The sequence below is a fragment of the Heptranchias perlo genome, chromosome 11 (assembly GCF_035084215.1).
Source record: "Heptranchias perlo isolate sHepPer1 chromosome 11, sHepPer1.hap1, whole genome shotgun sequence".
Taxonomy (NCBI): Eukaryota; Metazoa; Chordata; class Chondrichthyes; order Hexanchiformes; family Hexanchidae; genus Heptranchias; species Heptranchias perlo.
In genome coordinates this window covers 18,074,407-18,086,782 of record NC_090335.1, presented here as the reverse complement: position 1 = coordinate 18,086,782, position 12,376 = coordinate 18,074,407, and the positions used below count along the sequence as shown (strand labels likewise).

At 48.4% G+C, this 12,376-nt stretch overlaps 1 protein-coding gene across 4 annotated transcripts in view; it reads left to right on the top strand.

Moving 5' to 3' along the window:
- The window catches only part of LOC137327143 (E3 ubiquitin-protein ligase Midline-1), a 213,268-nt gene that overhangs the window by 168,334 nt on the left and 32,558 nt on the right, over positions 1–12,376 (top strand). For all 4 annotated transcript variants that reach the window (XR_010964374.1, XR_010964373.1, XM_067992639.1 and 1 more), the window contains exon 8: positions 11,946–12,107. Coding sequence is in view for 2 of the 4 variants with exons in the window: in XM_067992639.1 (XP_067848740.1) it covers positions 11,946–12,107 (162 nt within the window). In the remaining 2 variants the exon portion in view is untranslated. The remainder of the gene's footprint in view (positions 1–11,945; positions 12,108–12,376) is intronic.

Below are 12,376 nucleotides of genomic sequence, written 5' to 3'. Positions count from 1 at the left end.
TGTTATCATTTATCATTTCATTAATCAAGAGAAATAAGGATGTGGAAATGCCCAGCAGGCCAAGTTAACAGTAGCTGTGGGGTCCCTAGTAGGGTCGCCAACCCTTCAGGATTGTCCTGGAGTCTCCAGGAATTAAAGACTAATCTCCCCAGACACTGCTGCGAGCAACTCGGTAGATATATCATAGGGGCATTAAAAATAATAGTTTTTTTCTTTCATTTTCTTTGAACACCTTTGTTTATTAGTTATGAAAATATTGGAGAAGGGGGAGGGGGGGAGAAAGATTGTTTGACTGACAGTAAAGAATCATTCAATCGGATAACGAGGATTCTGTTCGCTTAACAATTGGTGTGGGAAGGCGGAATGCCGCGAGGATGGACATGTCGGGCGACCAGTGGCGGGAGTGTGGGGGCCGGGCGGTTGGAGGCGGGAGGTCATTTGATAAACTACTAGCGTTGCCAACTCTAGTCCCTATGAGGCAAAGGAAGTAAGGAAATTAGCACTTGAACAGCAGTTTGACACTGTTTCAGGTTCAGTGGGTAATTTCCAACCTCAACACATGGGCTGTATCCTGAATCGCACACCTGATGCACAACCCGCCTGATTTTCGGTGAAATTGAAAACTACCCCAATAGTGTAGCATTAAAAGTACATTATAGTCCAAGACTTGCAGTTTAGGAATCCACGCTTTAAAATTGACTGATGCCCAGGATTTTATGATCAGTTGTTTAGAGTTTTAACATGTGCTCATAGAAGAGAAAGTATAGAACATAAGAAATAGGCCCCTCTAGCCTGCTCCTCAATTCAATAAGATCATAGATTCATAGGAAGTTGCGACACAGAAGAAGGTCATTCGGCCCATTGTGTCCATGCCGGCCAAGAAAGAGATATCCAGCATCGTCCCACTTTCGAGCACTTGGTCGTAGCCCTGTAGGTTACATCCAAGTACTTTTTAAATGAGTTGAGGGTTTCTGCCTCTACCACCCTTTCAGGCAGTGAGTTCCAGACCCCACCATCCTCTGGGTGAAAAAATTTCTCCTCAGCTCCCCTCTAATCCTTCCACCAATTACTTTAAATCTATACCCCCTGGACACTGACACCTCTGCTAAGGGAAATAGATCCTCCCTCTCCACTCTTGGCCCCTCATAATTTCCTCCTTTGCTTCTCTTAACAGCCTGGGATACATTTCATCCAGGCCTAGAGATTTATCTACTTTCAAAGATGCTAATACCCTTAATACTTCCTCTCTCACTTTGTTTATCCCATCCAATATTTCACACTCCTCCTCCTTAACTACAATGTCTGCATCGTCCCCCTTTTTTGGGAAGACAGATGCAAAGTATTCATTAAGAACCATACCCACATCTTCCGCCTCCACACAAAGGTTAACTTTTTGGTTTCTAACAGGCCCTATTCTTTCCTTAGTTATTCTCTTATTCTTTATGTATTTAGAAAACATCTTTGGGTTTTCCTTGGTTTTACTTGCCAGTATTTTTCATGCCCTCTCTTTTTGTTCCTAATTTCCTTTTTAATTTCACCCCTGCACTTTCTATACACCTCTAGGCTTTCTGCAGTATTGAGCTCTCGATATCTGACGTAAGCTTACCTTTTTTTTATATTCGTTCATGGGACGTGGGCGTCGCTGGCGAGGCCGGCATTTATTGCCCATCCCTAATTGCCCTTGAGAAGGTGGTGGTGAGCCGCCTTCTTGAACCGCTGCAGTCCGTGTGGTGAAGGTTCTCCCACAGTGCTGATAGGAAGGGAGTTCCAGGATTTTGACCCAGCGACGATGAAGGAACGGCGATATATTTCCAAGTCGGGATGGTGTGTGACTTGGAGGGGAACGTGCAGGTGGTGTTGTTCCCATGTGCCTGCTGCTCTTGTCCTTCTAGGTGGTAGAGGTCGTGGGTTTGGGAGGTGCTGTCGAAGAAGCCTTGGCGAGTTGCTGCAGTGCAGCCTGTGGATGGTACACACTGCAGCCACTGTGCGCCGGTGGTGAAGGGAGTGAATGTTTCGGGTGGTGGATGGGGTGCCAATCAAGCGGGCTGCTTTGTCCTGGATAGTGTCTAGCTTCTTGAGTGTTGTTGGAGCTGCACTCATCCAGGCAAGTGGAGAGTATTCCATCACACTCCTGACTTGTGATTTGTAGATGGTGGAAAGGCTTTGGGGAGTCAGGAGATGAGTCACTCGCCACAGAATACCCAGCCTCTGACCTGCTCTCGTAGCCACAGTATTTATATGGCTGGTCCAGTTAAGTTTCTGGTCAATGGTGACCTCCAGGCTGTTGATAGTGGGGAACTTGGCGATGGTAATGCCGTTGAATGTCAAGGGGAGGTGGTTAAATTCTCTCTTGTTGGAGATGGTCATTGCCTGGCACTTGTCTGGCGCGAATGTTACTTGCCACCTATGAGCCCAAGCCTGGATGTTGTCCAGGTCTTGCTGCATGCGGGCTCGGACTTCTTCATTATCTGAGGGGTTGCAAATAGAACTGAACACTGTGCAATCATCAGCGAACATCCCCATTTCTGACCTTATGATGGAGGGAAGGTCATTGATGAAGCAGCTGAAGATGGTTGGGCCTAGGACACTGCCTTGAGGAACTCTTGCAGCATTGCCCTGGGGCTGAGATGATTGGCCTCCAACAACCCCTACCATCTTCCTTTGTGCTAGGTATGACTCCAGCCACTGGAGAGTTTTCCCCCTGATTCCCATTGACTTCAATTTTACTAGGGCTCCTTGGTGCCACACTCGGTCAAATGCTGCCTTGATGTCAAGGGCAGTCACTCTCACCTCATCTCTGGAATTCAGCTCTTTTGTCCATGTTTGGACCAAGACTGTAATGAGGTCTGGAGCTGAGTGGTCCTGGCGGAACCCAAACTGAGCATCGGTGAGCAGGTTATTGGTGAGTAAGTGCCGCTTGATAGCACTGTCAACGACACCTTCCATCACTTTGCTGATGATTGAGAGTAGACTGATGGGGCGGTAATTGGCTGGATTGGATTTGTCCTGCTTTTTGTGGACAGGACATATCTGGGCAATTTTCTACATTGTCGGGTAGATGCCAGTGTTATAGCTGTACCGGAACAGCTTGGCTAGAGGCGCAGCTAGTTCTGGAGCACAAGTCTTCAGCACTACAGCCGGGATGTTGTCGGGGCCCATAGCCTTTGCTGTATCCAGTGTACTCAGCCGTTTCTTGATATCATGTGGAGTGAATCGAATTGGCTGAAGACTGGCTTCTGTGATGGTGGGGATATCGGGAGGAGGCTGAGATGGATCATCCACTCGGCACTTCTGGCTGAAGATGGTTGCAAACGCTTCAGCCTTGTCTTTTGCACTCACGTGCTGGACTTCGCCATCATTGAGGATGGGGATGTTTGCAGAGCCTCCTCCTCCCATTAGTTGTTTAATTGTCCACCACCATTCACGACTGGATGTGACAGGACTGCAGAGCTTTGATCTGATCCATTGGTTGTGGAATCGCTTAGCTCTGTCTATAGCATGTTGCTTCTGCTGTTTAGCATGCATGTAGTCCTGAGTTGTAGCTTCACCAGGTTGGCACCTCATTTTTAGGTTCGCCTGGTGCTGCTCCTGGCATGCTCTTCTGCACTCCTCATTGAACCAGGGTTGATCCCCTGGCTTGTTGGTAATGGTAGAGTGAGGAATATGCCGGGCCATGAGGTTACAGATTGTGCTGGAATACAATTCTGCTGCTGCTGATGGCCCACAGCGCCTCATGGATGCCCAGTTTTGAGCTGCTAGATCTGTTCTGAATCTATCCCATTTAGCACGGTGATAGTGCCACACAACACGTTGGATGGTGTCCTCAGTGCGAAGACGGGACTTCATCCCCACGAGGACTGTGCGGTGGTCACTCCTACCAATACTGTCATGGACAGATGCATCTGCGACAGGTAGATTGGTGAGGACGAGGTCAAGTAAGTTTTTCCCTCGTGTTGGTTCGCTCACCACCTGCCGCAGTCTCAGTCTGGCAGCTATGTCCTTCAGGACTCGGCCAGCTCGGTCAGTAGTGGTACTACCGAGCCACTCTTGGTGATGGACATTGAAGTCCCCCACCAAGAGTACATTCTGTGCCCTTGCTACCCTCAGTACTTCCTCCAAGTGGTGTTCAACATGGAGGAGGGCTGATTCATGAGCTGAGGGAGGGCAGTAGGTGGTAATCAGCAGGAGGTTTCCTTGTCCATGTTTGACCTGATGCCATGAGATTTCATTGGATCCAGAGTCAATGTTGAGGACTCCCAGGGCCACTCCCTCCTGACTGTATATCACTGTACCACCACCTCTGGTCAGTCTGTCCTGCCGGTGGGACAGGACATACCCAGGGATGGTGATGGAAGATTCTGGGATGTTGACTGAAAGGTATGATTCTGTGAGTATGGCTATGTCAGGCTGTTGCTTGACTAGTCTGTGGGACAGCTCTCCCAATTTTGGCCCAAGTCCCCAAATGTTAGTGAGTAGGACTTTTGCCGTATATTACCCTGTATACTCCTTGTCATCCAGGGTTCTCTAGATTTGGCAGTCCCACCTTTTTTCTTTGAGAGAACATGTTTGGCCTGAACCTTCACTATCTCTCCCTTGAATGCCTCCCACTGCTCTGACACTACTTTATCTTCAAGTAGCTGTTTCCAGTCCACTTTTGCTAAATCACTTCTCAGCCTAGTAAAATTGGTCTTTCTCCAATCTAGAACTTCCACTTCTGTTCTATCTTTGTCCTTTTCCATAACTATGCTAAATCTAACTGAACTATGATCACTACATCAGTAAGATCATGGCTGATCTTCGACCTCAACTCCACTTTCTCGCCCTATCCCCATATCCCTTGATTCCCCTAGAGTCCAAAATTCTATCGATGTCAGCCTTGAATATACTCAACAACTGAGCATCTACAGCCCTTTGGGGTAGAGAATTCCAAAGATTCACAACCCTCTGAGTGAAGAAATTTCTCCTCATCTCATTCCTAAATGGCCGACCCCTTATCCTGAGACTATGCCCCCTAGTTCTAGACTCTCCAGCCAGGGGAAACAGCCTCTCACCATGTACCCTGTCAAGCCCTCTCAGAATCTTATGTTTCAAAGAAATCACTGCTCATTCTTCTAAACTCCATAGAGTATAGACCCATTCTACTCAATCTCTCCTCATATGACAACCCTCTCATCCCAGGAATCAATTTAGTGAACCTTCGTTGCACTGCCTCTAAGGCAAGTATATCTTCCTTAGGTAAGGAGAGCAAAACTGTACACAGTATTCCAGGTGTTGTCACCAAAGCCCTGTACAATTGCATCAAGGCTTCCTTACTCTTGTACTCCAAAACCCCTTGCAATAAAGGCCAAGATACCATTTGCCCCCCTTATTGCTTGCTGTACCTGCATGTTAACTTTCTGTGTTTCATGTACAAGACACCCAATCCCTCTGAATGCCAACATTTGATAGTTTCTCACCATTTAAAAAATAATCTGTTTTTCGATTCTTCCTGTCAAAGTGAATAACCTCACATTTCCCCACATTATACTCCATCTGCCACTTCTTGCCCACTCACTTAACCTGTCCACATCCATTTGCAGACCGTTGGGGCACGCTTTTAACTTTGAAGCCCGCGTGCGTTGGGGGCAGGGGGAGAAACAAAATCAGGCATTTCCGGAGCGGGCAGGAATCCCGGCTCCAACCTGCCGAAAAACATGCACGATCCAGACCCATCTGGGTGAGCGCGGTTCACGAACCCGGAAGTCCCGCTGGCTTCGATATTTAAACCAGGAATTAAACTATTTAAAATACTTGAAATCTTCATTAATGTAGTTAATCATGCTGGGAAGCAATTTCAACGCTGCCTCAATGTCTTTCTTGTGCTGTGTGAAGATGCCATGGGAAACTAGGTGGGTTGCAGCCGGCAGCCATTTGGCCATTTAAATCCCTGTTTGACAGATGGGGATAAAAGGTCAGTTATTGCAGCAGGGCACTCAGTTCTCTCAGACAAACTTTTGGCTGGGAGATCTTTGTGTTTAGACTGAGAATTCTTGGTTCACACTCAGAATTGTTCTGTTTACACCTATTTACCTACTTTTTGGATCCCCTCAAACTGACAGCATTAGGATGAGGGGCACAATGGCTGCATTCACCAGTACATCCGAAGAGGAGACACATCACCATCCTCGCCAGGCATGGCGTGCACTTCTGCCACTTGCAGCTCCACAGCGCAGTCCTGCACCACAGGAGAGGAGAACAACAGAGGGGCCGACGTCGCAGGAGGCACTACCCTTGTCAGAGGGGCTACAGACTGAGGCTAAGCTTCCTGGACCTCTCTGAGGAGCAGTGAAAATGGAGGCTCAGAGTCAGTCGCCAGGCGGCCCCAGACACCTGCAGCCTCCTTCATGCCGAGCTGCTCCCAGCTGGGCCTGGTGGCATCGCATTGCCCGTGGCAGTTAATGTGACCACTGCCGTCAACTTCTTCACCTCCGGATCCTTCCAGGGCGCCACCAGTGACATCGCCGGGGTCTCTCAGTCGCCCGCCCATGTGCATAAGACAGGTCACCAATGGTTTGTTTTGCCGTGTGTCCCACTACGTCAACTTCCCCATGGATGACCTCAGCCAGATGAAAAGGGCAGTGGGTTTCCACTCTGTGGCTGGCTTCCCACGTCTACAGGGTGCAATTGATTGCATGCATATAGCAATCCGAGCACCTCCAGACGAGCCAGGACAGTTCATCAACAGAAAGGGATATCACTCCCTCAACACTCAGTTCATTTGCGACCACCGGCAGAGATTTCTTCACGTGAACGCCAGATTCCTTGGCAGCTGCCACGATTCATTCATGCTGAGGGAATCCAACATCCCGGGCCTCTTCCATGCACAAAACAGACTTAAGGGCTGGCTTCTCGGGGACAAGGGATACCCCCTGTACACGTGGCTCATGACACCTGTGAGAAAACCCATCAGCAATGCACAGGGTCGGTACAACGACAGTCACATCACCACCAGGTCTGTCATTGAACATGAGAGAGGACTGCTGAAGATCCGATTTCGGTGCCTGGATCGGTCTGGGGGAGCGCTTCAATACGCACCAGTGGGAGTGGGTAGAATTATAGTCAACTGTTGTGTCCTGCACAACATCACGCAACGGAGAGGGTTACTGGTGGATGAGGCCCCATGCCCTCATCCAGCATTCAGATCTGCCATCAACATTGAGCAGGAGGAGGAGGAGGACGGGTAACCCATGGGCAGAGCACCTGGCTGCTCGTGAGGCCAGGGAGTCACTAATATTTGAACGATTCCCGTAAGGACATCTGCAAAGTGAGAATAATCCAGTCCGCACACCACCTGGAAAGAGCAGCGCCAACACCAGCGCCCCCGCCACACAAAACAGTCCTACAACTACACATATACCCACTGTAAACACATCCACTGGGTGGCCTCAAGTGTCGCCGTTCATGATAAACACATGAAAGGGCGCTATCACAAAAGCCAGTCAAGAATGGGCAAGACGTGGCAGTGGTGGTGAGAATCATAACATTTAATGTGAATTTAACAAAAAACAAATATAAATGAAAAACATGACAATCTGTCAAACACCCTTGTGCATACCCTTCGTGATCACAAATCCATAGCCTTTCTCTTCCTATGTGGTGCATCCCCTGTGGCTGCAGCAGAAGTAGTGGCAGGTTGCTCATGTTCATGCCCTGACTGTTGAGATGCTTTGGGCCTACGCCCTCTGGGTTTTGGAGCCCGTGAGGGCCCCTCCAAAGACTGCTCCACCTGCACTGTGCAGGGGCAGACTCGGCTACCTGGAGAGGGGGCAGCATTGTGGGTACTGGTTGAGGCCGGGTGGTGGGGGGCAATAGATGAGACGTGGGAACACTTTGAATGGCGTCCCCACTTCCATGTCCCCTTTCACCATCGTCCCTCTCCTGGGTCAGGCCCACATCACTCCTACCACCCTGCTGGAGAACAGTTTGGAGGACATGTGTGATGCCTTGTAAGCCCAGTTGTAAAGTTTCTGTCTGTCTGTATAAGGCGGCAGAATGTTGTTCACCCTGAGTCCAAACGGCTGTTGTCAGGGCCTGAATGGACTCATTTGTGAGGCGTGTTTGAAGCACAATGGAGGCTAGCCTTCTCTCCATCGCAGACATTCCCGCACTTACCTGCGACACCATCTCAGACATTTCAGCAGTTACCTGCGACATTGTCTCAGACAGTTGCTCACGTCCCTGTGACACTATCACAGACATTCCCACATGGACCTGTGCCACCATTCCACTCATGCAGGAGTTGGACTTCTCCATCCTCGCCACTATTGTGGAGAGTGTGCGTGGTATCTGTTCCAATACCTCACAAATGTGTTGCTGTCCCTCGATCATTCTCCTTTTAAAGGATGGCCCCCAGGGTTCAGCATCTGCGTCCAGCTGAGCAGAGCCTGGAGAGGAGTGCGCCCACTGACGCGGACTCTCCACAGCTGCCCCTGCCACCAGTGTCTGCTCGTGCTCACTTGTGTGTGGTGACTCACCAGGTGCCAACCCAACTAACTGACGACTACGACCCACTGAGGTGTGAGTATCTGCGCTGGTCAATGGCGTACCTAAGATGTGACGGTGCCGCCTCAGAGGCCGGGAGCTCCTCTGAGGAATCACCCTCTGTCGTCACTACGGTCGCTGAAGGGCCTGGAATAGAACAGAAGGCAATATTAAGCATCATCACCGATGTGTCATGTTGCGATGAACATACTGAGGTGTTCAACATGCCAATCATTATTAACATCAATTCATGTTGTGTGTGATGAATGTTAAAGTTGTGTCACCAGACGTTTGTGGGGTGCCAGTCTCGCCGTCCCTGACGGACAGGCACTCGACGGTGCGGCTGATCTCCAGGGCCTCCTCCTCCACCTCTGTGATGATCACTATTTGTTGTGGCCCTCCTCCGGTCCTCGCCCTCTCGAGTGCATTTTACGCTCTCTTCACCTACAAGGGGAGAAAGTAGACGTGTGAGTGAGTGAGGGTGAAGTGGTCAGCCAATGAATGCATTACTTTGGGTGAGGCTGACCATGAAGAAGGTGCATCAGAGGGGGTATCAGACAGAGACATCACATTGGATCAGGAATGGGGTGAATGGTAGTGGTGGGGTCACAAATGGGGAGGTGAGGAAGTGCTCAGGAAGTGAAGGTAAGTTGAGGATGAGCCTTAAGAGGGTGTGAGGAGTGATGTGATGGAGTAGACTTGGCAGGGCAGAATGATGTGAGGGGGGGGTTGGGGTGATGTGCAACGTGGAATGCAGGCGAATCAGTAAGTGTACTCACTTTTGCTGACCTAGTGAGGCCATTGAAACACTTCCTGCACTGGGCTCAAGTGTGGGAGATGTTGCTGCTGCTGGTGACCTCCTCTGCTACCTCGAGCCAGGCTTTCTTGGTGGCAGAGGCAGGGCGCTTCCTCTTATCGGCTGGGTAAAATAGTTCCCTCCTCCTCCTCATCCTGGCCAGTAGCACCTCAAGTGAGGCATCACTGAATTTTGAAGCTGGCTTGCCCCTCTGCTGCTCCATTCTGCGTGCTTGCTCCTTGCTCCAGCAAAAGCCATTGGAGCAATGGCCATTTATATCCAGACGCTCCAACTGACAGCCTGTCATACAGGTGCACAGTCCGCCCACTGCGCAGCTTTCGGACAGCAAACTCGGAAACAACATTAAGGTCCACCAATTAAGCCGCGATCGCATGGGAAACAGTAAGATTTTTTTCTTCGGGTTACCTGCGCACCTGTTCAACCCTCCCTCCCCCACCCTGCTGCCATCCCGCTGACATTTTAAAATCATACCCCTTGTGTCCTCCTCACAGCTTACTTTCCCACCTAGCTTTGTATCGTCAGCAAACTTAGATACATTACACTCAGTCCCTTCATCTAAATCATTAATATAGATTGTAAATAGCTGAGGCCCAAGCACTGATCCTTGCGGCACCTCACTAGTCACAGCCTGCCAACCTGAGAATGACCTGTTTGTCCCTACTCTGTTTTCTGTCCGTTAACCAATCCTCAATCCATGCTAATATATTATCCCCAACCCCATGAGCCCTTATCTTGTGTAACAACCTTATCGAATGCCTTTTGAAACAACCACTGGTTCCCCTTTATCTAGCCTGCTAGTTACATCCTCAAAAAACTCTGATAGGTTTATCAGTTCAGAGCTTCCATAACTCTGCCGGTGTAGCTCATGGATTTGGCCTGGCTCTTATTTCTGTATTCTTTCAGCTTTTCCCTCAATCCCCTTCCAGCTGCCTTATCTGCTGAGCTTAAATTAACTATACCTTCAACCGACTGCCTATTTACATAATTTAATATCCAGTGAGACTGGCAGAAAGAATTGGAAAAGAATATTTTTTTTTTGTAGTGAGTTGAGCATATTTTACATAGTATTACATAGAATTTTACAGCACAAAATCAGGCCATTTGGCCCAACTGGTCTATACCGGTTTTAATGCCCCACACGAGCCTCCTCCCACTTTACTTCCTCTAACCCTATCAACACACCTTTCTATTCCTTTCTCCCCCATGTGCTAGCTTCCCCTTAAATGCATCTACACTAGTCCCCTCAACTACTCCATGTGGTAGCGAGTTCCAGATTCTCACCACTCTCTGGGTAAAGAAGTTTCTCCTGAATTCTTTATTGGATTTATTAGTGACTATCTTATATTAATAGTCCCTAGTTTTGGATTCTCCACAAGTGGAAATACCTTCTCCACATCTACCTCATCAAGCTCCTTCATAATCTTAAAGACCTCTATCAGCTATGAATGCGGCTGTTAAGAATATGCTACATTTTTTTCTGAAATCCCACACCAAAAAGAAATACAGAGACTGCCAGTGTAATAAAGGAATGAGTGGTACAGAGTGGTGCGGGAGCTTTGTTCCAGACTGGGCCGCCATGCCCCATGTGGTTGTATACCCTACTGACACACGCTGTCATGACTCGCACATAAACAATGGTGATTCGGACAAATAAATGCAAGGTGTCTGGTGCCCACGAGTCATTCCCCAGCCAGGAGCAAATGCCATCAGGAGAAGAAAAGAGAAGAAGATACGAGTCAGTGAATAAGAACGAACTTTCTTTACACAGAGCGTATTCTTAAAAGAAAGAACTTGCATTTATGTAGTGTCTTTCACAAAGTCAGGATGTCCCAAAGTGCTTTACAGTGAATGAAGTACTTTTGAAGTTTAGTCACTGTTGTAATGTAGGAAACACAGCAGCTAATTTACGCACAGTAAGGTCCAATAAAAGAGCAACGCAATAATGACCAGATAATATTTCTTTGTGATGTTAGTTGAGGGATAAATATTGGCCAGGACATTGGGAGAACTCTCCTGCTCTTCTTCAAAATAGTGCCATGGGATCTTTTACATCAACCTGAGAGGGCAGACAGGGCCTCAGTTTAACGTCTTATCCGAAAGGCGGCACCTCCGACAGTGCAGCATTCCCTCAGTACGGAACTGGGAGTGTCAGCCTAGATTAGTCGCTCAAGTCACCGGCTCAAGAACCCACAATCTTCGGACTCTGAGGCAAGAGTGCTACCTCTGAGCCACAGCTGACAAGGTGTCAACCCATTTATTCTAAATGGAGTAATTTCAGGGCCTATGTCTGTTGTAGATTTAGCATGGATCTGGGTTCCTCGAAATAAAAGCTGCTATGTAACAAGAAACACTTGGAAACCATCTAACTGGTCTTTTGATGTATTTTTCACGCTTCCCATCCAGAGATTTCTAGGAATCACTTCCAGGACAAACTAGATGAACCTTGGTCTTTTTGCGTCTATCAATTCCTACATTCCTATTTACCATTTCCTTAGCTAAGTAGTGTTTCCTCTGCACAGTAGCAGGTGTTAAGATCGCTTTCCATTTGGATGTAATAGCTATTCCCAAAACTCCTCGGGGTGATGCCATGCTTGTGTTTCTGTTGCAGGTTTGTGTAGCTCAGCTGACAGCTGGATGATTGTTCCGAACATCAAGCAGAACCATTACACAGTGCACGGGCTGCAGAGCGGGACCAAGTACATCTTCGTTGTCAAAGCCATAAACCAGGCTGGCAGCCGCAACAGTGAACCCTCCAGGCTAAAGACAAATAGTGAGTTGTGCAGGCCTCACACAGCCTGGCTTTGGAAAGATTGGATAGTCTGTTGGCAACAACTGTAATTCCATTTTGCAGCCTTGCACATTGATCAGGAGCAACTCCAGTAGAACACTTCCATTAGCAAATGAGAAGTCTACATTGTTCCCGACACAACTAGTCTCAGCTCCCAGTATCTAAGCTATGTAGGGCTTCGGCCTGGCCGTTGTTATGGCAACGTGATATCAGCACTTTGATCCACTGTTCCATCGAAAGCTGATAACGTT